The sequence below is a fragment of the Cherax quadricarinatus genome, chromosome 68 (assembly GCF_038502225.1).
Source record: "Cherax quadricarinatus isolate ZL_2023a chromosome 68, ASM3850222v1, whole genome shotgun sequence".
Classification (NCBI taxonomy): Eukaryota; Metazoa; Arthropoda; class Malacostraca; order Decapoda; family Parastacidae; genus Cherax; species Cherax quadricarinatus.
Window position 1 is genome coordinate 1,110,428 of NC_091359.1, and position 27,122 is coordinate 1,137,549.

General features: G+C 41.6%; 1 protein-coding gene across 9 annotated transcripts in view; it reads left to right on the plus strand.

Moving 5' to 3' along the window:
- The window catches only part of LOC128697873 (transcription factor E2F8), a 58,649-nt gene that overhangs the window by 18,287 nt on the left and 13,240 nt on the right, over positions 1–27,122 (plus strand). For all 9 annotated transcript variants that reach the window (XM_070099548.1, XM_070099550.1, XM_070099545.1 and 6 more), the window contains 8 exons: positions 2,517–2,630; positions 3,111–3,312; positions 7,394–7,573; positions 8,370–8,473; positions 9,712–9,831; positions 15,557–15,814; positions 16,415–17,106; positions 18,245–18,380. In XM_070099548.1, coding sequence (XP_069955649.1) covers positions 2,517–2,630; positions 3,111–3,312; positions 7,394–7,573; positions 8,370–8,473; positions 9,712–9,831; positions 15,557–15,814; positions 16,415–17,106; positions 18,245–18,380 — 1,806 coding nt within the window. The remainder of the gene's footprint in view (positions 1–2,516; positions 2,631–3,110; positions 3,313–7,393; positions 7,574–8,369; positions 8,474–9,711; positions 9,832–15,556; positions 15,815–16,414; positions 17,107–18,244; positions 18,381–27,122) is intronic.

A 27,122-nucleotide genomic window follows, 5' to 3' on the forward strand; every position in this document is an offset into this window, starting at 1 on the left:
AGATCATCATTGTTAGTGAAGATGAGGTCTAGTGTATTCTCCAGTCTAGTAGGCTCTATTATTTGCTGGTTTAAGTTGAAATTTGTGCAGAGATTTAAGAGCTCGTGTGTGTGTGAGTTCTTGTCAGAGCTGCCTCCTGGTGTTATCACTGCAACATTATTTGCTATATTCCTCCATTTTAGGTGCCTCGAGTTGAAATCCCCCAGGAGCAAGATGTTGGGGGCAGGAGCTGGAAGATTTTCCAGACAGTGGTCAATTTTTAACAGCTGTTCCTGGAATTGCTGGGACGTTGCATCCGGAGGCTTGTAGACTACCACAATGACTAGGTTTTGGTTCTAGATCTTTACTGATAAAATTTCCACTACATCATTTGAGGCATTAAGCAGTTCTGTGCAAATAAGTGACTCTGCAGTATACAGGCCAACCCTTCCCTATTGCCTGTTCACTCTGTTGCATCTGTATAGGTTGTAACCTGGGATCCATATTTCGTTGTCCAAGTGATCCTTTATGTGGGTCTCTGTGAAAGCATTTGCATCTGCAAGCAGCCCACGGATGAAAGGTATTTTGTTGTTCGTTGCTGGCTTTAGACCCTGTATATTTGCAAAGAAGAATGTCATCGGACTGGTGGTACTGGGGGGGGGGGGACTCTTTTTTCCGGCACTGATTACTGACAAGTAAATATAATTTTGAAATACAGTATTTCTAAAACCATGTGTGCTTGTGCATACCACTGGTAGCAACAGCCTGGTTGATTTGGCAAGCACCAAACAAGCTTGGCCCAGGGCCCAGCTGTGAGAGTAGAAAAATTCTTGAAACCCTTCAAAGGCATATCAAAGATATTTTTTTTTTTTTTAACAAACTGCCAAGGCAGGGTGGCCCAAAAAGAAAAGCGAAAGTTTCTCTCTTTAAATTTAGTAATTTGTACAGGAGGAGGAGTTGCTAGCTCCTTGCTCCCGGCATTTTAGTCGCCTCTTAAAACACGCATGGCTTACGGAGGAAGAATTCTGTTCCACTTCCCCATGGAGATAAGAGGAAATAAACAAGAAAAAGAACTAGAAAGAAAAAAGAAGAAAACCCAGAAGGGTGTGTATATAGTATATGCTTGTACATGTATGTGTAGTGTGACCTAAGTGTAAGTAGAGGTAGCAAGACGTACCTGAAATCTTGCATGTTCATGAGACAGAAAAAAGGACACCAGAAATCCTACCATCTTGTAAAACAATTACAGGTTTTCGTTTTACACTCACTTGGCAGGACGGTAGTACCTCCCTGGGCGGTTGCTGTCTACCAACCTACTACCTAGAACAATCAAAGATATGTATGTATATTTAATAACACTGGTAGACTGCAAACACTCACGAAGGTACTACCGCCCTGCCAAATGAGTGTGCAACAGAAACTTGTAATTATTGTACACATTGGTAGGATTGTTGGTGTCTTTTCCTTGTCTCATAAACACATGATATAAGAGATACATTTTGTTCCTATTTACACTTAGGCAACACTACACATGCATGTACATAGATATGTATACACACCCATCTGAGTTTTCTTCCATTTTTCTAAGTACAGTGGAACCCTGGTTTTCGTCCAGTTCGGTTATCATGCAGTTCAGCTTTCGACCACTTTTTTTCGGCGAAATTTTCCCCGTTTTCATACATCTGCTCGGAAGTCGCCCATACGAGATGCGTTCGCATGCCTGCAGGTTGCAGCCGTTCATATGTTCGTGACTCGGTCTGCCTTTGTTACTCATTCAATGAGCATTACTCCAAGCGTTCATCCGAAACATTTCTAAATAGTCCATTGTTTTTTGTGCTTGTGACTGCTAAATAAGCCACCATGGGGCCAAAGAAAGCTCTGAGTGCCAGTCCTTTGGTAATGAAGGTGAGAAACATGATAGAATTCAAGAAAGAGCTCGTAGAAAAATGCAAAAGTGGCGTACTTGTGATGTTAGATGTTCATTTATCCATTTCGTTAGTCATTTATATTTCTTGTTGTTTTCTGTATGTAAAACTATAGTTATTCTCTATAAAATGTATTTTTTGTTAATATTTTTGGGTGTCTGGAACGGATTAATTGGATTTACGTCATTTCGTATGGGAAATATTCAGTTTTTGTACAGATTGGTTTTCGGCCAACCTTCTGGAACAGATTAAAGACGAAAGCTGGGGTTCCACTGTAGTTCTTTCTCTTATTTTCCTTTCATCTTCATGGGGAAGTGGAAAACAATTCTTCCTCCATAAGCTATGCATGTCATAAAAGGCGATTAAAATGTTGGGAGCAAGGGGCTAGTAACTCCCTTCTGTATAAATTACTAAATATAGGAAGTATTGGCATGTCTCTGGCAAGACAGTGATAATGTGAAAGATGGTGAATTTTTTTTCCCACCTTGCCTCGGTGGGAGACGGTTGGTGTGTTAAAAAAAAAACTTTTTGTATGGTTTCAAATCATGGGTAAGTAGTTGTTATAAATGTAATAATACTTCCCTCTTAAATTCATAACTAAATTTTTATCAGCTTCCTACAAACGTTAACGCCAATGGTGATGGAGACAAGATTGACTCCAGAAGAGAAAAGTCACTGGGTATATTATGCCAGAAGTTCCTGATGCTCCTGCTAGTCAGTCCAGAGGTAAGTCAGTATTGTGTGTGTATACCACTTGATAGTAAATGAGGTATGAGCAGTGCAGAACAAAAAGGTGTAGATTAGTAAAAATTTTCATCATTTTTCTTTCTGCAGAGCAGGTATCTATACAATGATGAACCCTGGTCTGTCTGTCTATTCTTTTGTGTATGGTATCTAACAATTGTACCATTAGTTGTTGAAATTTGCACATCAACTACTTACCAAAATTGGAGAATTTAAGTTCTGGTGGTTAATGTCAAAGATGGAAGAGTCTGAGTCATTAGCAACAAAATGATATTGTACAAGATAGCTTATGTTTGCAGGAATGGATATTGATAAAGTCTGCGCATGTGATACAAAAGGTCTGAAACATATGTTTCTTGTGTGGAAGTTGCATGAAAAGTGTATGAATGGATAATAGCATAATGAACAAATACTAGGGCAGTAGACATATGAAAAAAATGTTCTTAAAACTTTTTATTTCAGCCACACGTTATTTCCCTGGACAATGCAGTGCGAAAGCTGGTAGGGGAAGTTGGCGAGGATGGTGAACGTCTGAGAACAAGGGGAAGACGGCTTTATGATATTGCTAATGTATTAACATCCTTGGGGCTAGTGAAGAGAGTTCCCACAGCCAAGGCTTTTCAGTATGTTGGTCCTGAAGTAACAGCTGCAGCCAGTGAGGATGGTAAGTAATTACTATTAGTTTTGGGGGGTTGTGAGAGTTCCAACCTTTGATCCTCACTCATTAACTTTTGAGTAATGAAGCCATTCAGGTGTTCAGCCTGGAATGTACATGTACTACAGTTGTATAGTCTTTTAGTGTGTATGCGTGTGTGTGCGTGTGAGTGTGTGTGAGTGTGTGTGTGCTCTCGCCTAGTTATATTTTCGTAGTTGTGGTTGCAGGGGTCAAGTCACCACTCCTGGCTCTGCCTTTTCACTGATCACTACTAGGTCACTCTTCCTGCTCCGTGAGGTTTATCATACATCTTCTTAAAGCTATGTATGGATCCTGCCTCCATTGTATCACTTCCCAGACTATTCCACTTCCTACCAACTGTGACTGAAGAAATACTTCCTAGCATCTCTGTGATTCATCTTAAGTCTTCAACTTCCAATTGTGACCCCTTGTTGCTGTGTCCCATCTCTGGAACATTCTGTCTCTGTCTGCCTTATCAGTTCCCCTCAGTATTTTATATGTTGTTATCATATTTCCCCTCTCTCTCTCCTGTCCTCCAGTATCATTAGGTTGATTTCCCTTAACTTCTCATAGGACATTCCCCTTAGCTCCGGGACTAGTCTTGTTGCAAACTTTTGCACTTTCTCTAATTTCCTTACATACTGGACTAGGTGTGGGTTCCAAACTGGTGCTGCCTACTCCAATATAGGCCTGACATACGCTGTGTACAGGGTCCTGAACAATTCCTTATTGAGGTGTTGGAATGCTATTCTTGGGTTTGGTAGGTGCCCATGTGCTACAGCAGTTGGTAGGTAAGACACATGGGCAACAGCAGTTATTTGGTTGATGTGCGCCTTAGATTTGCTCAGTGTTATACTCACCCCAAGATCCTTTTCCTCGAGTGAGGTTTGTAGTCTCTGGCCCCCTAGACTGTACTCTGTCTGAGGTCTTTTTTTGCCCTTCCCCAATCTTCATGATTTTGCACTTGGTGGGGTTGAACTCCAGGAGCCAGTTTCCAGACCAGGCCTGCAGCCTGTCCAGATCCCTTTGTAGTTCCGCCTGGTCCTTGTCTGATTGAATTCTTCTCATCAGCTTTACATCATTTGCAAACAAGGACACTTTTGAGTATTCCTTCCATCGTGCCATTCACATACACCAGAAACAGCACCGGTCCTAAGACTGACCCCTGTGAAACCCTGCTTGTCACAGGCACCCACTGACACCTCATCATGTACCATGACTTGCTGATGTCTTCCCGACAGGTATTTCCTGATCCATTGGAATTCCTTCCCAGTTATACCTGCCTGGTCTTCCAGCTTTTGCACTATTCTCTTGTGTGGAACTGTCAAAAGCCTTCTTACAGTCCAAGAAGATGCAGTCTACCCACCCCTCTCTCTCTCTCTTGTCTTACTGCTGTCACCCTGTCATAGAACTCCAGTAGGCTTGTGACACAGGATTTCCTGTCCTTGAAACCATGCTGGTTGTCGTTGATAAGCTCATTTATTTCTAGGTGCTCCACCACTCTTCTGATAATCTTCTCCATGACTTTGCATACTATACATGTTAGTGACACTGGTCTGTAGTTTAGTGCTTTGTGTGTGTCTCCTTTTTTAAAAATTGGGGCGGCATTTGCTGTCTTCCATACCCCAGGTAGTCGCCCTGTTTCGATAGATGCATTGAAGATTGTAGCTAGTGGCACACATAGCACCTCTGCTTCCTCTCTCAGGACCCATGGAAAGATGTTATCTGGCCCCATTGCATTTGAGGTATCTAGCTCGCTTAGCAGCCTCTTCACTTCTTCCTTGGTTGTATGTATTGTGTCCAACACTTGATGGTGTACCCCACATCGCCGTCTTTCTGTGTGTGTGTGTGTGTGTGTGTGTGTGTGTGTGTGTGTGTGTGTACTCACCTAATTGTAGTTGCAGGGGTCGAGGCAGCTCCTGGCCCCGCCTCTTCACTGAACGCTACTAGGTCCTCTCTCTCCCTGCTCCATGAGCTTTATCATACCTCGTCTTAAAGCTATGTATGGTTCCTGCCTCCACTACATCGCTTGCCAGACTGTTCCACTTCCTGACCACTCTATGCTTCCTAACATCCCTGTGGCACATCTGAATCTTCAGCTTCCAAGAGTGACCCCTTGTTTCTGTGTCCCCTCTCTGGAACATCTTGTCTCTGTCCACCCAGTCTATTCCATGCAGTATTTTGTATGTCGTTATCATGTCTCCCCTATTCCTCCTGTCCTCCAGTGTCGTCAGATCGATTTCCCTCAACCTTTCTTCATAGGACATTCCCCTTAGCTCTGGAACTAACCTTGTTGCAAACCTTTGCACTTTCTCTAATTTCTTAACATGCTTGACCCAATGCAGGTTCCAAACTGGTGCTGCATACTCCAGTATGGGCCTAACGTACACAGTGTACAGAGTCTTGAATGATTCCTTACTGAGGTATCGGAACACTATTCTCAGGTTTGTGTGTTTTGTGGGGGAGAGGAAAGTGGTCTTTATGACTACATGCTGTTGGTGTGAGAGAAAGGTAACATATATGAAGGGATTCAAGGAAACCAGTTGGCTAACATTCATTCATACATGTTTTTTTTTTTTTTTTCAACAAGTCGGCCGTCTCCCACTGAGGCAGGGTGACCCAAAAAAGAAAGAAAATCCCCAAAAAGAAAATACTTTCATCATCATTCAACACTTTCACCACACTCGCACATTATCACTGTTTTTGCAGAGGTGCTCAGAATACAACAGTTTAGAAGCATACACATATAAAGATACACAACATATCCCTCCAAACTGCCAATATCCCAAACCCCTCCTTTAAAGTTCAGGCATTGTACTTCCCATTTCCAGGACTCAAGTCTGGTTATATAAAATAACCGGTTTCCCTGATTTTTTTTTTTTTTTTATTATCACACTGGCCGATTCCCACCAAGGCAGGGTGGCCTGAAAAAGAAAAACTTTCACCATCATTCACTCCATCACTGTCTTGCCAGAAGGGTGCTTTACACTACAGTTTTTAAACTGCAACATTAACACCCCTCCTTCAGAGTGCAGGCACTGTACTTCCCATCTCCAGGACTCAAGTCCGGCCTGCCGGTTTCCCTGAACCCCTTCATAAATGTTACTTTGCTCACACTCCAACAGCACGTCAAGTATTAAAAACCATTTGTCTCCATTCACTCCTATCAAACACGCTCACGCACGCCTGCTGGAAGTCCAAGCCCCTCGCACACAAAACCTCCTTTACCCCCTCCCTCCAACCTTTCCTAGGCCGACCCCTACCCCGCCTTCCTTCCACTACAGACTGATACACTCTTGAAGTCATTCTGTTTCGCTCCATTCTCTCTACATGTCCGAACCACCTCAACAACCCTTCCTCAGCCCTCTGGACAACAGTTTTGGTAATCCCGCACCTCCTCCTAACTTCCAAACTACGAATTCTCTGCATTATATTCACACCACACATTGCTCTCAGACATGACATCTCCACTGCCTCCAGCCTTCTCCTCGCTGCAACATTCATCACCCATGCTTCACACCCATATAAGAGCGTTGGTAAAACTATACTCTCATACATTCCCCTCTTTGCCTCCAAGGACAAAGTTCTTTGTCTCCACAGACTCCTAAGTGCACCACTCACCCTTTTCCCCTCATCAATTCTATGATTCACCTCATCCTTCATAGACCCATCCGCTGACACGTCCACTCCCAAATATCTGAATACATTCACCTCCTCCATACTCTCTTCCTCCAATCTGATATCCAATCTTTCATCACCTAATATTTTTTCCCTGAATCCCTTCACTAAATATTACCCTGCTCACACTCCATATATACATATGTATATACATACATAAATACCGTGAGCTTTGAAAGAAATTTTGGAATACTTATAATTTCGCCTGTCTGTGAATTGTTTTGCAAACATTATCTCTGTCCACAGCATAATTCAAGCCTGCACACACTGCATCAAAATATGCAGTACCTTAGCCACACAGTCAGACCCCTGCAAAAGAAGCCTGAAATACATAGTTTCTAAAATTAATATACAATTCATGACCAGGTGGAGTTAATTCTGTTTTTTTCAGTTTCACTGGGGGTGCTGCACCGCCATTCTTTACTCCCATCACGTCTAGGAAGTAGTGGAGGTAAGGAGAATATTTCACTTGGTGACCATGATGTCACTCCCTCCAATATTACTCCACCTGTACAAAAAAGAGGGCGGCCACGGAAACTCTCCTCAGATTTTTCAGCATCTACATTACCAGGTGAGTCAATCAACTGACTTGGGTTGAAGGTACTTCCTCTTGCTTTCCAAATACATGTGATATTTTTTAAGAAGTTAGTGAAGTAACTAGTGAAGAAGTTTAGTTCAAACTGCTATATTAAAATCTAACTCAACAGTTAGTTTCTTACACTCTGTAAAGAGATTGTGTTCAAATAGATTTAGCTATACTGTACCCTCCTTAACCCTTAAACTGTGACATACCCAGAAGCAAAATTTCCCGTGTAGCAGAATTTTGAAAATAAAAATATGCTTGGAACATGGTTTGGCACATTTGATTGTCCAAGGTTAAATATACACACTGTGCATTTTGTTTGAATTCCTCTGTTAGTATCATGAAATTACAATAAATTTAGAATGAATAAGGCATCTTGTCAGTTGCACACCCTGTTTGTTGGCAGGGAAGTTGTTGGTGGCACAACAGGTCCTGGTTACATTGTTTACTTAGGCAGTGTTACCATGATGCACTACATGGACCCATCTGTTAATATTTTTTTTTTTAAGGTATAAAGAGGTGGTAGGTGACCCAAACAGTTGAGCCATGGTCAAAAATATTGACCTTGGAAGGCACAAAAAATTTTAATTTTATTACGCGGCCCGGTCACAGACCGGGCCGCGGGGGCGTTGACCCCCGGAACTCTCTCCAGGTAAACTCCAGGTAAACACCTTCATCTGCATACTAGTACACTGGATACAGTTTAATGGTTAAAACTTAAATGCTGTGCATTTATGAATGTAATATATATCCTAGTGTTTCTTTTCATTTGGATTGCTCATAGTTGCTAAACGATCCAAGATTCAGAGAACTCGCAGTGAAGACATCAACACGTCAAAACCTACTCGAAAGTTCACACGTCATCCATCACTTCATGATATCTGTCAGGTTTGTGAATTTGTCCAGAAATGTAATGTTTCTAGTTGTATTAAAAAGATCCGAAAAGGATTCTGAGAAAAGTTATTAAACATGGATGAGGTTAACCATAGAATTAGAGGAAAAAAGGTGAGTGGTGCATTGAGGTATCTGTGGAGACAAAAAAACGTTATCTATGGAAGCAAAGAAGGGAATGTACGAGAGTATAGTTGTACCAACACTCTTATATAGGTGTGAAGCTTGGGTTGTAAGTGCTGCAGTGAGGAGGAGGTTGGAGGCAGTGAAGATGTCGTGTCTAAGGGTAATGTGTGGTGTTATAATTTGCAGGGAATTTGTGGTGGAAATTAGGAGGTGTGGAGTTACTAAAAGTGTTAGTCAAAGGGCTGAAGAGGGGTTATTGAGATGGTTGGGTCATTTAGAGAATGGAACAAAGTAGAATGACTTGGAGAGCGTATAAATCTATTGGGGAAGAAAGGCTGGGTAGGGGTCGTCCTTGAAAAGGTTGGAGGGAGGGGGTAAAAGAGGTTTTGTGGGCGAGGGGCTTGGACTTTCAGCAAGTCTGCGTGAGCATGTTAGGAGTGAATGGAGATGAATGGTTTTTGGGACCTGACGGGCTGGAGTGTGAGCAGGGTAATATTTTGTGAAGGGGTTCAGGAAAACTGGTTAGCCGGACTTGAGTCCTGGAAATGGGAAGTACATTGCCTCCACTTTAAAGGAGGTATTTGGGATATTGGCAGTTTGTAGGGACATCTAAACTGTTGTATCTGAGTGCCTCTGTAAAGAGAGTGATTATGCATGAGTGATGGTGAAAATATTGAATGATGATGAAAGTATTTTCTTTCTTTTTGGGTTTTGCTCTCTTTTTGGGTGACATCACCCCTGCCTCGGTGGGAAACGGCCGGCATGTTAAAAAAAAAAATAATTTAGTCAAACAAGTACTGTACTGTAAAATTGACCCACACCATCTTGCATGAAAAGGAATACTCCACTTAAATTTATTCACAGAAATAACCCATACAAACATAAAAAAATGGATTAGTGGTATACATATATAGTATTACATGTGAAGGTAAAGTTTGTGTCATACATGTTGAAATTTTTTATTATTAAGATACTGTTGTTTCTCGTAAATTTATAAATTAATAAATATTTAATTTTTATGTTTTGAAATTGATTTGATATAAAAATTTCATTATGGATTTTTTATTTTTTCCCCTCATTTCTGTTTCCTTTTGTTTAATTTTGAACAGGTAGCAGAGGTGGAGCGAGAGAAGCTGATACAAGAGGAGCAGCTGCAGCAATCACACTCGAATAGGGAAATGATTCTCAACCCCAGTTCTTACATGTCATCACTTGAAAAAGTTTGTAAGGTGCGGTAACTGGGCACTACTTTTGAGCTTTTGTGAAGGAAAGAGTAGGTATAAAAACTAGTGAAAATGAATTTTTAATTTGTGTTATATATAGGTAGAAGAAAATTAAAGGTGAATACAGGAAAGAGTAAGGTTATGAGGATAACAAAAAGATTAGGTGATGAAAGATTGAATATCAGATTGGAGGGAGAGAGTATGGAGGAGGTGAATGTATTCAGATATTTGGGAGTGGACGTGTCAGCGGATGGGTCTATGAAAGATGAGGTGAATCATAGAATTGATGAGGGAAAAAGAGTGAGTGGTGCACTTAGGAGTCTGTGGAGACAAAGAACTTTGTCCTTGGAGGCAAAGAGGGGAATGTATGAGAGTATAGTTTTACCAACGCTCTTATATGGGTGTGAAGCGTGGGTGATGAATGTTGCAGCGAGGAGAAGGCTGGAGGCAGTGGAGATGTCATGTCTGAGGGCAATGTGTGGTGTGAATATAATGCAGAGAATTCGTAGTTTGGAAGTTAGGAGGAGGTGCGGGATTACCAAAACTGTTGTCCAGAGGGCTGAGGAAGGGTTGTTGAGGTGGTTCGGACATGTAGAGAGAATGGAGCGAAACAGAATGACTTCAAGAGTGTATCAGTCTGTAGTGGAAGGAAGGCGGGGTAGGGGTCGGCCTAGGAAGGGTTGGAGGGAGGGGGTAAAGGAGGTTTTGTGTGCGAGGGGCTTGGACTTCCAGCAGGCATGCGTGAGCGTGTTTGATAGGAGCGAATGGAGACAAATGGTTTTTAATACTTGACGTGCTGTTGGAGTGTGAGCAAAGTAACATTTATGAAGGGATTCAGGGAAACCGGCAGGCCGGACTTGAGTCCTGGAGATGGGAAGTACAGTGCCTGCACTCTGAAGGAGGGGTGTTAATGTTGCAGTTTAAAAACTGTAGTGTAAAGCACCCTTCTGGCAAGACAGTGATGGAGTGAATGATGGTGAAAGTTTTTCTTTTTCGGGCCACCCTGCCTTGGTGGGAATCGGCCGGTGTGATAATATAGGTAGAACATTGTTCACCTTCGCAACAATTCCTTTTGCTTTAAGAAAGCTATGAAAAAACACGGCTCACTTATCCAACACCTTGAAGCAGCTGGGCCACACTTAATTTTTTTTGTATAATACTGTATTTACAAAATAAATATACTTTTAATCATGTAAATGCTTATCATGTGTAGATCTATGGTGGAGGGAAGGTGAGGTGGGGGCAGAGGTTTCGTTTGGTTTTCCAGCAGGTGTGTGTGTGTGCATGTGCATGTTAGATACAAGTAAGTGTAGGCAAATGGTTTTTGGGACTAGACATGCTATTAGAGTGAGAGAAAGGTAACATTTATGAAGGGATTCAGGGAGTCCAGTTAGCTGGACTTGAATCCTGGAGGTGGGAAGTACAGTGGTACCGTGGCTTAAGAGTGCCCCAACTTACAAGTTTTCCAAGTTACGAGTTGTCGCTCAGTCGATTTTTTGCTTCGCATTGCAAGCCAAAATCTGAGTTGTGAGCATGCTTCGGATATGCCACTAATTGGCAGCGCATCTGAAGTCAAATCCAGCTTTGTACCTAGAGGAATGTCAGGTACTTCATCCCATCCCACATGCTCTTCCAAGACATAACTGGAAGGATAATACTCCCACACTAATCCCAGATTATAGAGAGGCACCTCGTCCCTTGTTTGGTTCTCGTATAAATCCGGGGAAGAGGTAACCTTCATTTCATCACTTGGAGTTTTTCCAGTAACATTAATTAACCCTTTCAGGGTCAAGAGGCCCTCTCCTAAACTCGTTCTCAGGGTCGAAAATTTTTTGGGGAAAAAAAAAATTTTTTTTTTTCTTATGAAATGATAGAGAACCTTTTCCCGATCATAATGACACCAAAAGTATGAAATTTGATGGAAAATGTACGGAATTATGCTCTCGCGAAGTTAGCGATCTCAACGATGTTTACGCATCGGCAATTTCACCCAAATTGAGCCCTATTTTTGGCCAGTTTCAGTGTACTAGTCAACAAAAATCTTATCTATTTCGCTAGAACTCCATTTTTTCTATCGAATGAGTACAAGAAACCATCCATTTACCGATTTCAAGTATCCAATAAAGTTGTCAGAAATTGGCAATTTTGCCAGTTTCACACAAATTTCAGAAGATGCCAATTTCCAGATAGGGTCCAGAATAAGTAAGACAGACATTCCTGGCACTAAAATAACATTTTCTCTGTTCATTAGTCATGTCCCCAGGCCCCTCTTACATCTCTTTTGCTTTCCCCTTTGAATTTTTATTCTCACAAAAAATAGAAGATTTACTGTTATGCAGACTACTGCATTAGTGTAGAAATGGTATAAATAATATCGGTGCACTTGTGAAAGAATATTAGATTCACCAGTTGACGTGTATTGGACGCTTGGTATGATTTGTTTACTTTTGAAATTTTGTAAAAATCGAACATTTCTGCTACTTTAAGCTCAATTTCAAGGTACTTTTCATTATGAAACCAATCAAAATATCTCAGTTTCTGTAATATGTCTTCCATTCTATAAAATGAGACCAGGAAAACTAAAATACAACCATAAATACCATACAAAAATACACTGCAAAGTCGCTGTTTTAAACCAAAAATACAGTCGGAGTTTTTTCTTTCATTATGCACTGTGTGCTGCAGGGTTTTTTATACTGTGCACACTGACCACATAGACCCATTCTTTCATATGTAGGCCTACCAGCTTTCTCTCACTAGATTTGAAGGTGCTAGAATTTAGGCATTCTAGTACGTCAATAACCCTGGTGCGTAAGCCATACTAGTACGTCGGAAACCCTGAAAGGGTTAAGGTGGGTGAAGTACTGATAGTGGTAGGCGGAGTAGTCATCGTGGTCGGTGGAGTAGTAATGGTGGTGGGTGGAGTAGTCATGGTGATGGTGGAGTAGTGATAGTGGTGGGTGGAGTAGTCATGGTGGTGGGTAGAGTAGTAACAGTGGTGGGTGGAGTGGTGATAGTGGTGGGTGGAGTAGTAATAGTGGTGGGTGGAGTAGTGATAGTGGTGGGTGGAGTAGTCATAGTGGTGGATAGAGTAGTAATGGTGGTGGGTGGAGTAGTGATAGTGGTGGGTGGAGTAGTGATAGTGGTGGGTGGAGTAATGATGGTGGGTGGAGTAGTGATGGTGATGGGTGGAGTAGTGATGGTGGTGGGTGGAATAGTGATAGTGGTGGGCAGAATAGTGATAGTGGTGGGTGGAGTAGTGAAGGTGGTGGGTGGAGTAGAGATTGGTAGGTGTAGTAGTGAGGGTGGTGGGTAGAGTAGAGATGGTAGGTGGAGTAGTGAGGGTGGTGGGTGGAGTAGTGAAGGTGGTGGGTGGAGTATACAATATTTCTTATTTATAAATACAGTGGAACCTCGGCTTACGAATTTAATCCATTCCGTGACCTTGTTCGTATCCCGATTTGTTCATATGCTGAGTCAATATTCCTCATTTAAATTAATTGAAATGCCATTAATCTGTTCCATCGGAATTCCTGCTCTCAGGAGGCATGACAAAATACTTCAATATGACCCTAATATCAACTCTACAGCTTATTTATATATCACAGTTCATCTCATTTCAGCATCACTCAAGGAATGCACAACAGGTGCATCATTGTCAGTGTTCAGCATTTCTTTGATGTCAGCTTCTTGTAACTCCATTAGCACACAGTCAAGATGAGTAAATAGAATTGTCAACGCTTATTGCTTGGGTACGTTTATTCTTTTAGTGGGTTGGACCTGTGAAGGACCTGCCTAGTATGGGCCAACAGGCCTACTGCAGTCTTCCTCCTTTCTTATGTTATTATGTACCCACGACACCAATCATACCCAGCCCCTCCCACTCATATATTTGTCCAATCTCTTTTTAAAGCTACCCAAGGTTCTAGCAAAGTTAAAACCTTGGGTAGTTTCAAATTTAGATTGGATAAATACATGAGTGAGAGGGGTTGGATTTGAGTGGGACTTGGACATGAGTAAATAGAATTATCAAAGCTTATTGCTTGGGTAGCATTGAAAATTGAGTTGGGCAAATATTCTGTTAGTGGGATGGATTGTGAAGGACCTGCCTAGTATGGCCAACAGGCCTGCTGCAGTGTATTATTATTATTATTATTGTTAGTATGTATGTGATGTCACCGTGATGTCACCGGTGTGATGTCACCGTGGTTGTTTAATATATTTATAGATGGGGTTGTAAGAGAAGTAAATGCGAGGGTCTTGGCAAGAGGCGTGGAGTTAAAAGATAAAGAATCACACACAAAGTGGGAGTTGTCACAGCTGCTCTTTGCTGATGACACTGTGCTCTTGGGAGATTCTGAAGAGAAGTTGCAGAGATTGGTGGATGAATTTGGTAGGGTGTGCAAAAGAAGAAAATTAAAGGTGAATACAGGAAAGAGTAAGGTTATGAGGATAACAAAAAGATTAGGTGATGAAAGATTGAATATCAGATTGGAGGGAGAGAGTATGGAGGAGGTGAACGTATTCAGATATTTGGGAGTGGACGTGTCAGCGGATGGGTCTATGAAAGATGAGGTGAATCATAGAATTGATGAGGGAAAAAGAGTGAGTGGTGCACTTAGGAGTCTGTGGAGACAAAGAACTTTGTCCTTGGAGGCAAAGAGGGAAATGTATGAGAGTATAGTTTTACCAACGCTCTTATATGGGTGTGAAGCGTGGGTGATGAATGTTGCAGCGAGGAGAAGGCTGGAGGCAGTGGAGATGTCATGTCTGAGGGCAATGTGTGGTGTGAATATAATGCAGAGAATTCGTAGTTTGGAAGTTAGGAGGAGGTGCGGGATTACCAAAACTGTTGTCCACAGGGCTGAGGAAGGGTTGTTGAGGTGGTTCGGACATGTAGAGAGAATGGAGCGAAACAGAATGACTTCAAGAGTGTATCAGTCTGTAGTGGAAGGAAGGCGGGGTAGGGGTCGGCCTAGGAAGGGTTGGAGGGAGGGGGTAAAGGAGGTTTTGTGTGCGAGGGGCTTGGACTTCCAGCAGGCATGCGTGAGCGTGTTTGATAGGAGTGAATGGAGACAAATGGTTTTTAATACTTGACGTGCTGTTGGAGTGTGAGCAAAGTAACATTTATGAAGGGATTCAGGGAAACCGGCAGGCCGGACTTGAGTCCTGGAGATGGGAAGTACAGTGCCTGCACTCTGAAGGATGGGTGTTAATGTTGCAGTCTAAGAACTGTAGTGTAAAATACCCTTCTGGCAAGACAGTGATGGAGTGAATGATGGTGAAAGTTTTTCTTTTTCGGGCCACCCTGCCTTGGTGGGAATCGGCCGGTGTGATAATAAAAAAAAAATATAATAGTATGTATGTATTACAATAATAATAATAATAATAATAATAATAATTATTAATTTAGGGAAGTGGAGCACAGATCCAATTCCCTTGATCAAGAGCCCCTCACCAAGGAACCTCCCTTGAGGGAGAAGTTCGTATCCAGAAGCAAAAAAATCGATTGAGTGACTTCGTATCCTGAAAAAAATAGCATGGTGGGGCATTCGTAAGCCGAGGTTCCACTGTACATTTTTCTTATTTAAAAACCCGATGACTTTAATACATGGGTTACTATGCTGCAGATGGGAGGACATAGCTGTGGGAAGCTTATTTGCTGTAGTGTTGATGTATGGTTACTGGTAAGTATAATAAATATTAGCATTTCGGTCCAATTTTATTGCAGACGAAGAAGGCAGCAACAAAAAGTGGATCAGAAGCATTGAGCTCCCGAGATGCCTCGGTTACCTCCCTCCAGCGCCGTCTTACGTCACGCACCAAAATACCTGCAGCCCTCACTTTCCAGGGCACTTGTGGCACTTCCAAAAACAAGGGTCAAATTTCAGCACAACCTGAAATTGAACAGGAATTGACAAAGCAGTCAGGTGTGACTGGGCAAGATGCTGAGCATCATATTCCCATCTCTTCTCATCATAACTTTGAGGTATAAAATTGTAAAGCAATAAATCATTTTTTTTGTGTGTGTGTGTAATAATGGTAGAATTATGGACAAAATGTTAGGTAAAGGGACACAAATGCAATTCATGTGACATTTTATTGTGGCAGGAGAGCAGAACGTTGTCACAATAAAATGTCACATTAGTTGCATGTGTGTCCTGTTATCAAACAATTTTTTTCATCTTTGAATCAGTATAAGGTTTGTATTGTTTTTCTGTTTGAAAAGAATGTTAAGCGTTATGTACAATGAATGTTTATGTTTATGGGCTTAGTGTATTTTTTGACAATACAATAATAATGTATTTGTGATGGTATTAAGTTTTTAACATTTTAAATACATTGCTGAGCTTCCATGGGAAGGTAGAGAATAATCTTTCCTCCATAAGTCAGGCATGTTGGAAGAGGTGACTAAAATGATGGGAGCTAGTAACCCATTCTCCTGTATAAATTACTAAATGTAAATGTTTCTTCTTTTTCAGGTTACCCTTCCTCAGTGGGAGACAGCTGGTGTTAAAAAAAAAAATTGCTAATGTGATCTTAAAGATTAGTAAGAAAAAATATAAAGAATGTTGTTTTTCTTTAACAGGGATGTAAAGTGTCTGAGGATGATGCAAGAAAAACCATCTTTTCAACAGGAACCTGGCAAAATAAATTTTGTTCCAATAGCCAGAATTTGAAGGCTTCCCCTAAAGTGATGGTGACAGGCAGATGCTCACCACAGTCTGGTCTTCAGTCTAGCTCTCATGGTACCCCACATACTCCCAATGCATCAAAGAGCATGCAAGTGATCAAGGTTATAACCAGGACTGGAATATCTAACCAACATAATTCATCCACAGTCATTACAGTATTACCAGTGGCACAAAATTGCAATCAGAGTTCAGCTCCACCAAACCTCATTACTAATGTTAATGGTGGATTTCATCACATGTCCACAGGGACCTACACCAATGGGCAGAAGGTAGTTGGGTCAAATGATTCTGTGACTGAAAGAGTCGCTGTTTCTGACTCACGAGAAAGCATGTGCAACCCTTACGCTGTTTATACAGTGTCAAATAATCATATTGGCCAAAGAACTTTTGGAAGAGTAAGCTCTTCAAAAACTACCACTGCCTATTCTTCAAAGAATGGTAAAACATTCTGTGATAATTCCCCTCCTAGCCACTCCTCTCAGCCTTCAGTTGTTGGGATGGGCACCAACATACCTTTGGGTCCTGTTCAGCATCAACTAAACATCAGTGCTGGTCAGAAATCATCTGATGGTTGTGATCAAAATAGGTAAGATTTAGGTAATCTCTGGTAAATGAATCTAGCTTTTTATTTTTATTTACAATTTAACGATTGTTTTAAAATTTAATGTTCTGATATTTTGCACAGTAACTTGTTTGGGATTACTTTTTAGCCTTTTTTTTTTTTATTATTATAATTTGGACCACCCATGTTGCATAAACATTTGTAGGTATTTGCACTTATTTTATTGGTCCCATTTGCTGAAGGCTTAATAAGCAAGAGTGCATTTGTTCTTACCTAGCCTGTTATCCATTTTATAGTTCTATGTTCATCTTAAATTAGGTAGAGCATATCTGTGTTATAATAAAATTATACTTAATTATTCACTGGATACTTTTTTATTTAGGGAGTATGTATTATATTAGGCTAAAATTATATACATTACAATATGTTTAGACTGCAGAACAAGCATTTATCTCAGGCTGTAGGAGATTTGAATCTTTATACTTTGGGACAAAGTACACAGTACTAAACACCTTGCTAGACCAGTCAATGCTCTGGTGCCCAGCCAAGCTAGGCATTTGTTCCAGAGTAGCTGACATGTGGCTGGTGATTAGTTTTTCATTTTCCTGTTGGTTGGTGCATGTGTAGCTGTGTGCCAGCTACTCTGGAACAAATGCCTAGCTGGGCACAAGAGTATTGTCTGGTATGGTGTGATGTGTTTAGTACAGTCTCTCCTCACTTAATGACTGAGTTCCATTCCTAAGATTAGGTTGGTAAACAAATTGGTCGTTAAACGAGGAGCATACTGTACTGGTAGTGTGTTTGTGTTAACCATCTTTAGATATTGTTTTAATGTCACCTTTGCACCATTTATAACATTCTTAGTATATTTTTAAATGTTTATACAGTAGTGTACTGTATATTGTAATAACCAGAATAGAGAGAATCAGCTCTAATATACATTACTTAGGTATGCATACTGGTTGGAGGGCTGGTCATAAGTCCAAGTGGTCGTTAAACGAATACATTGTTAAGTAAGGAGAGACTGTATTGTGTACTTTCTCCCAAAGTTCGTGTCTTAGAATCTCCTCAGACCGGAGATAAATGTTTGTAAACATTGCGGTAAATTATTTCAGAAAAACCCATAAACTTCATTTTGAAGATAAGTTTTCTTTACTAACAGTTGGTGGCAACCATCACCTGATGCCTCTAGTACTGACAGTGAACTAGAAGAGATTTTTGGCAATTCCTTCAACTTTACTCGTCCCAAGAATCTAGTTGGAGGAGTCGTTAGTCATGAGAGAGATGGCACCAACGAGGTAAGATATTGTACAGGCTGCTCATAGTGGTCTCAGCAGTAATGTAAGGCGAAAAAGGAAGTGTTGTCTTGTAAAAAACTACAACAGATCTTTAGTTCTTGAACAAGATTTAATTTGCTAGTTTGTTTTCAGAACTTCCATTTTTTATATACAGTGGACCCCCGCATACCGATTTTAATCCGTGCAAGAGGGCTCATTGGTATGCGAAATAATCGGTATGCGAATGAATTTTCCCCATAAGAAATAATGGAAATCAAATTAATCCATGCAAGACACCCAAAAGTATGAAAAAATTTTTTTTACCACGTGAAATATACATTTTCCTACACACAAAGAGAAGGATACATGCACAATAGTAGAGTAGTACATGCACAGTATATATTGTGCATGTACTAGTCTACTAAATGAAGAATAAATGACACTTACCTTTATTGAAGATGCAGCAATGACTGATGAGACACTGTGTCCTGGGAGTGCCTTTTCCTCCTAAGTACTGTAGGTCCTGTTTGGTATTTTCTTCCAGAACATGCCTTATCACACTGAGTATGTCACTACGATTCTTAAATCTCTCAAACCAACCTTTGCTGGCTTTAAATTCACCAATATGAGCACTAGTTCCAGGCATTTTTCCCTGTTCACCTGGGTGTTAGTCGACTGGTGTGGGTTGCATCCTGGGAGACAAGATTAAGGACCCCAATGGAAATAAGTTAGACAGTCTTCGATGACACTGACTTTTTTGGGTTATCCTGGGTGGCAAATCCTCTGGGGTTAATTGTTTCTTGGTATATTCTCAATAAGCCACACCAACAACAGTGCTACAGCAGCAGCAGACGATGCTACAGCAGCAGCAGACGATGCTACAGCAGCAGCAGATGATGCTACAGCAGCAGCAGCAGCAGCAGCAGCTGACAGTGCTACAGCAGCAGCAGACGATGCTACAGCAGCAGCAGCAGCTGACAGTGCAGCAGCAGCAGCTGTACCACCAATAGTAGCGATGGTTGATTGGGGTTTATTATACAACCTGGCCAGCTCGGAGACACGCACTCCACTTTCATACTTATCAATGATCTTTTTCTTCATCTCTATAGTAATTCTCACCCTTATTGCTGTAGGGTTGGTACTAGAAGCTTTCTTGGGGCCCATGGTCACTTATTTTCCAGATAAAATCACCAAAAACACTGTAATAATACGAAATGTTACGATTGTATGCTTGGATGCTACCGCGGAGGCTGGCTGGTAAACAATGCCACCGGCGGAACATGTGAGGCTGGCTAAGGCGCACATTGGACGCGTCTCGGACGAACAGCGGTGAGCGGGTTTTTAAGCGGTATGCGAGGCAAAATTTTAGCGATAAAATGTATCGGTATGCGGATTAATCGTTATGTGATGCCAACGGTATGCGGGGGTCCACTGTACTGTTATTTTATTACACCTGTGAAGTACAGGTCTCCCTCAACATTTGTGTTTTCCACTTTCGCGGGCTTGGAACATTTGCGAATTCCCAGCCGCCAAATCATATCTGTTGAGGACTTTGAAGGTGATGAACGACATTGATAGAAGCATAATTCCCTACAAAACTGTTTGTAGATAGGAAGAAACGGTCTCAGTTGCCCATCACAAGGAAGCCTGCCACTACAGTCCCCCATCCCTTTACCCAAAGTCCTACCTTGGGTAGTTTCAAATTTAGGTTGGATAAATACATGAGTGAGAGGGGTTGGATTTGAGTGGGACTTGCACTTGAGTAAACAGAATTATGATGAAATTAAGACACATGTGCAACATCTGGGTGTCTTAATTGTAGACGTTTTGCCATTCAGTGGCTTTATCAATACAAATTCCAGGACATAATTATAGAATTATCAAAGCTTATTGCTCGGGTAGTGTTTATTCTGTTAGTGGGTTGGATTTGTGAAGGACCTGCCAAGTATAGGCCAACAGGCCTACTGCGGTGTTCCTCCTTTCTTATGTTCTTATGTTGATGAGTGGAAGTCTGCCTAGTATGGTTATAAGAACATAAGAAAGGAGGAACAATGCAGTAGGCCTATTGGCCCATACTAGGCAGGTCCTTCACAATCCATCCCACTAGGAGAACATAAGAATGGAGGAACACTGCAGAAGGCCTATGGGCCCATACAAGGCAGGTCCTTATCAAAATGACCTCTACCCAAAGCTACCCAAGAATTTATTCCTGTACCCAGGGACACCAATCAAATCCAGCCCCTCCCACTCATTTGTCCAATCTCTTTTCAAAGTTTCCCAAGGTCCTATCCTCGATCACCCTATTGGGAAGATTGTTCCATGCATCCGCAACTCTGTTAGAAAAACCAGTACTTACCTATGTTCTTTCTAAATCTAAATTTATCCAACTTAAAAGCTGAAGGGGGTGGGAGAGTTTCAATGGAGAGGAATAAATGGGATTAGGTCAGGGGTTTCAAATAGAGTTAGAGCTAAAGAAGGAGTAGCAATAATGTTGAAGGATAAGCTATGGCAGGAAAAGAGGGACTACAAATGTATAAATTCAAGGATTATGTGGAGTAAAATAAAGATTGGATGTGAAAAGTGGGTTATAGTAAGCGTGTATGCACCTGGAGAAGAGAGAAGTGTAGAGGAGAGAGAGATTCTGGGAAATGTTGAGTGAATGCGTGGGGAGTTTTGAATCAAGTGTGAGAGTAATGGTGGTTGGGGATTTCAATGCTAAAGTGGGTAAAAATGTTATGGAGGGAGTAGTAGGTAAATTTGGGGTGCCAGGGGTAAATGTAAATGGGGAGCCTTTAATTGAGCTATGTGTAGAAAGAAATTTGGTAATAAGTAACACATATTTTATGAAAAAGAGGATAAATAAATATACAAGGTATGATGTAGCACGTAATGAAAGTAATTTGTTAGATTATGTAGTGGTGGATAAAAGGTTGATGGGTAGGCTCCAGGATGTACATGTTTATAGAGGGGCAACTGATATATTGGATCATTATTTAGTTGTAGCTACAGTTAGAGTAAGAGGTAGATGGGAAAAGAGGAAGGTGGCAACAACAAGTAAGAGGGAGCTGAAAGTGTATAAACTAAGGGAGGAGGAAGTTCGGGCGAGATATAAGCGACTATTGGCAGAAAGGTGGGCTAGTGCAAAGATGAGTAGTGGGGGGGTTGAAGAGGGTTGGAATAGTTTTAAAAATGCAGTATTAGAATGTGGGGCAGAAGTTTGTGGTTATAGGAGGGTGGGGGCAGGAGGAAAGAGGAGTGATTGGTGGAATGATGAAGTAAAGGGTGTGATAAAAGAGAAAAAGGTAGCTTACGAGAGGTTTTTACAAAGCAGAAGTGTTATAAGAAGAGCAGAGTATATGGAGAGTAAAAGAAAGGTGAAGAGAGTGGTGAGAGAGTGCAAAAGGAGAGCAGATGAAAGAGTGGGAGAGGCACTGTCAAGAAAATTTAATGAAAATAAGAAAAAATTTTGGAGTGAGTTAAACAAGTTAAGAAAGCCTAGGGAAAGTATGGATTTGTCAGTTATAAACAGAGTAGGGGAGTTAGTAGATGGGGAGAGGGAGGTATTAGGTAGATGGCGAGAATATTTTGAGGAACTTTTAAATGTTGAGGAAGAAAGGGAGGCGGTAATTTCATGCACTGGCCAGGGAGGTATACCATCTTTTAGGAGTGAAGAAGAGCAGAATGTAAGTGTGGTGGAGGTACATGAGGCATTACGTAGAATGAAAGGGGGTAAAGCAGCTGGAACTGATGGGATCATGACAGAAATGTTAAAAGCAGGGGGGGATATAGTGTTGGAGTGGTTGGTACTTTTGTTTAATAAATGTATGAAAGAGGGGAAGGTACCTAGGGATTGGTGGAGAGCATGTATAGTCCCTTTATATAAAGGGAAGGGGGACAAAAGAGATTGTAAAAATTATAGAGGAATAAGTTTACTGAATATACCAGGAAAAGTATACGGTAGGGTTATAATTGAAAGAATTAGAGGTAAGACAGAATGTAGGATTGCGGATGAGCAGGGATGCTTCAGAGTGGGTAGGGGATGTGTAGATCAAGTGTTTACATTGAAGCATATATGTGAACAGTATTTAGATAAAGGTAGGGAAGTTTTTATTGCATTTATGGATTTAGAAAAGGCATATGATAGAGTGGATAGAGGAGCAATGTGGCAGATGTTGCAAGTATATGGAATAGGTGGTAAGTTACTAAATGCTGTAAAGAGCTTTTATGAGGATAGTGAGGCTCAGGTTAGGGTGTGTAGAAGAGAGGGAGACTACTTCCCGGTAAAAGTAGGTCTTAGACAGGGATGTGTAATGTCACCATGGTTGTTTAATATATTTATAGATGGGGTTGTAAAAGAAGTAAATGCTAGGGTGTTCGGGAGAGGGGTTGGATTAAATTATGGGGAATCAAATTCAAAATGGGAATTGACAGTTACTTTTTGCTGATGATACTGTGCTTATGGGAGATTCTAAAGAAAAATTGCAAAGGTTAGTGGATGAGTTTGAGAATGTGTGTAAAAGTAGAAAGTTGAAAGTGAACATAGAAAAGAGTAAGGTGATGAGGGTATCAAATGATTTAGATAAAGAAAAATTGGATATCAAATTGGGGAGGAGGAGTATGGAAGAAGTGAATGTTTTCAGATACTTGGGAGTTGACGTGTCGGCGGATGGATTTATGAAGGATGAGGTTAATCATAGAATTGATGAGGGAAAAAAGGTGAGTGGTGCGTTGAGGTATATGTGGAGTCAAAAAACGTTATCTATGGAGGCAAAGAAGGGAATGTATGAAAGTATAGTAGTACCAACACTCTTGTATGGATGTGAAGCTTGGGTGGTAAATGCAGCAGCGAGGAGACAGTTGGAGGCAGTGGAGATGTCCTGTTTAAGGGCAATGTGTGGTGTAAATATTATGCAGAAAATTCGGAGTGTGGAAATTAGGAGAAGGTGTGGAGTTAATAAAAGCATTAGTCAGAGGGCAGAAGAGGGGTTGTTGAGGTGGTTTGGTCATTTAGAGAGAATGGATCAAAGTAGAATGACATGGAAAGCACATAAATCTATAGGGGAAGGAAAGAGGGGTAGGGGTCGTCCTTGAAAGGGTTGGAAAGACGGGGTAAAGGAGGTTTTGTGGGCGAGGGGCTTGGACTTCCAGCAAGCGTGCATGAGCGTGTTAGATAGGAGTGAATGGAGACGAATGATACTTGGGACCTGACGATCTGTTGGAGTGTGAGCAGGGTAATATTTAGTGAAGGGATTCAGGGAAACCGGTTATTTTCATATAGTCGGACTTGAGTCCTGGAAATGGGAAGTGCAATGCCTGCACTTTAAAGGAGGGGTTTGGGATATTGGCAGTTTGGAGGGATATGTTGTGTATCTTTATACGTATATGCTTCTAGACTGTTGTATTCTGAGCACCTCTGCAAAAGCAGTGATAATGTGCGAGTGTGGTGAAAGTGTTGAATGATGATGAAAGTATTTTCCTTTTGGGGATTTTCTTTCTTTTTTGGGTCACCCTGCCTCAGTGGGAGACGGCCGACTTGTTGAAAAAAAAAAAAAATCCATTATTCTGGTTCTTACCTTGTTCGACACCCTCAGTACTTTATTAGTACGTATCTCCTTTGTTTATGCCCGTCATCCACTTATGCACTTCAGTGATATCTCCCCTCATTCTATGTCTCTCCAGAGAGTGGAGATTTAAAGCTTTAAGTCTATCTTCATACGGGAGATTACACAGTACATCATTTTAGTCATTCTTCTCTGTATGTTCTCCAGTGAGTCTATATCCATCCTGTAGTAAGGAGACCAAAACTGAGCGGTATAATCTAAATAAGGCCTCATTAGTGATGTATAGAGCTGTAAAATAACTTTTGGACTTCTGTTATTTATACTTCTTGAGATAAATCCTAGTAATCTGTTAGCCTTGTTGCCTATTTTCTTATGTAATTTTTAATATATGCCTTGTTGTCATGTCATGGTTAGGTTAGGTAAGGTTCGGCAGGAAACAGGACAGTGTTTCCTGACGCAGGTCTTAGTCAGATGATGACCCTCTGTTGGAGCTTTTGGTCATCTGACTGAGGTCTTTTGCTGGCTTACTGGTCCACCCCTTTAAAAATTATGGTCATAGTTATAACCATTTAGTATATTGCCCCCATGTCATTTTGTGGTTTTAGTAGTATAAATTTGTGGCAAGGAATAAATTTTGTATTTTTTTAGTAGATGGAGGCAAAGAAGGGAATGTACGAGAGTATAGTGGTACCAACACTTTTATGTGGGTGTGAAGCACGAGTTGTAAATGCTGCAGCAAGGAGGCTGTGGAGATGTTGTGTCTAAGGGCAATGTGTAGTGTACATATTATGCAGAGAATTTGTAGTATGGAAATTAGGAGGAGGTGTGAAGTTACTAAAAGTATTATACAGAAGGTTGAAGAAGGGCTGTTGAGGTGGTTTGGTCATTTAGAGAGGATGGAGCAGACTAGAACGACTTGGAGGGTGTATAAATCTGTAGTGGAGGGGAGGAGGGGTAGGGGTTATCCTAGGAAAGGATGGAGGGAGAGAGTAAAAGAGGTTTTGTGTGCAATGGGCTTGGACATGCAGCAGGCATATGTGAGCATGTTAGATAGGAGTGAATGGAAACAAGTGGTTTTTGGGACCTGACGAGCTGTTGGGGGTGTGAGCACGGTAATATTTTGTGAAGGGATTCAGGGAAACCATTTAGCTGGACTTGAATGCTGGAGGTGGGAAGTACAGTGCCTGCACTTTGAAGGAGGGGTTTGTGATATTGGTTGTTTGGGGTGACATCGATACTGTAATATCTGAGCGCCTCTGCAAATACAGTGATTGTGTGAATGTTGGTGAAAGTGTTTCTTTTTTGGGTCACCCTGCCTCAGTGGGAGACGGCTGAAAAAAAATTTTTTGGTCATTGTTATTAACCCTTTCAGGGTCCGTCCCGTAGATCTACGGCTGGTCGGTGAGTGTCCAAACCGTAGATCTACGCCAAAATTCTAGCGCCGTCAAATTTAGCGCGAAAGCGCTCATAGGCCTACATGTGAGAGAATGGGTCTGCGCCGTGGGTGTGCGCCGTAAACAAAAAATCTAGGCGCCTGCATAGCATTGTGGGAACGCCGGCTCAGTCACCCTTGTTCACCATGCCTCGTCGCAAGTCAGCTCTCACTCCCCGGAAAATTGGGACTCTCCTCTTCCTGTCTGATAGTTCTGACACTGATGGAAGTGGAAATGAAGACGAATTCTATGGCTTTGATAAGTTAGTGACCGAAAATAATGACCAGGATATCGATAATAGTGCAGAAAACCCCGACGATCCTCGACCTTCTACCTCTGGTGTGGGCACTCGTGACTCACGGTCGGGTGTTCCTAAACGTAAGAGAAAACTAATATTTTCCCGTGGCCTGGCCTCTGACTTCAGTAATGACGATGATTCTGACGTGGATTGTGATTTTATTGCACTCGACGATCATTCGAGTAGTGATAGTGAGGAAACATATTCACCAGTGAAGCGTCGGTATGTTCGCCGCCGCATGCGCTCGGGTAGTGTACCCTATGCTGTGCCCAGGGGACGGAGTACATCCCGGAGTACATCCCGTGGCCCTACACCCGTTTTAGGTAGTGATAGTGAGGATGATGTGGCTACACTTGGCATGGATGGGCCACAGGCATCAGTGGATGGTGTTAGTGGGGCTGGTGGTGGTAGTGGCACCGCCATGCGTGACTCACTGTGCCACGCGGGGACCCACGCTGCTGACTCGTCAGTTCAAGGACAAAGCGGAGCGTCACCCACCAGCCCGCCACAACCACCCGTACAACCAGCCTATGATGTCCAGTATCCACCAGCAAACCGTATCTGGGATTGGCAGCAAAATCCCAATTTTGTTCCCAGCCCTCACCACTTTGATGACTCTCAAAGTGGAATTCTACCTACCTGTCCCCTTGGAACCACGGCCAATGAACTGGAATTCTTTGAATTATTCTTTGACCAGCCATTGATGGAAATTATTGTCAGGGAAAGTAATAAGTATTTTCAGTACACCATGGCAAATACGATCTTATCACCACAGTCAAGACTACACAGGTGGAAAGAGACGACTGTTGCAGAAATGTATTTGCTTTTTGCAACAATAATGCTTATGCCTCACGTCTATAAGCATAATATAAAAGCATACTGGTCCACAGATCGGCTAATTTGTACCCCATCCTTCAGTGAAATAATACCAGTGAACAGGTTTATCTTACTGTTACGTATGTTGCACTTCTCTGACAAAACCAGGCCTGATAGAAGTGACAGGTTATACAAGATTAGAAATGTTTTCATGTATCTCAAACAAAAGTTCAGGATATACTTTTATCCATTCAAGAATCTTGTAATTGACGAGTCTTTGATTTTGTTCAAAGGTAGACTGTCATTCAAGCAGTATATACCGAGCAAGAGGAACCGCTTTGGTATAAAATTGTTTGTACTCTGTGATTGTGACAGTGGCCTGGTGTTGGATATTGTTGTATACACGGGTAGTAAAACATTGAAAGATACCAAGATGTTATTGGGTATATCAGGTGACGTAGTGAGAAACATGATGGCACCTTATCTTGGTAAGGGCCATACATTATATACCGATAACTGGTACACAAGCCCATTACTCAGTGATTTCATGCGAGTGAACAAGACAGATGTGTGTGGCACAGTGCGTTCTAATCGTAAACATATGCCCAGGCTCAACGCAGGTGTTCGTGGTGATGACGTGCAGGTGTTTACTGCC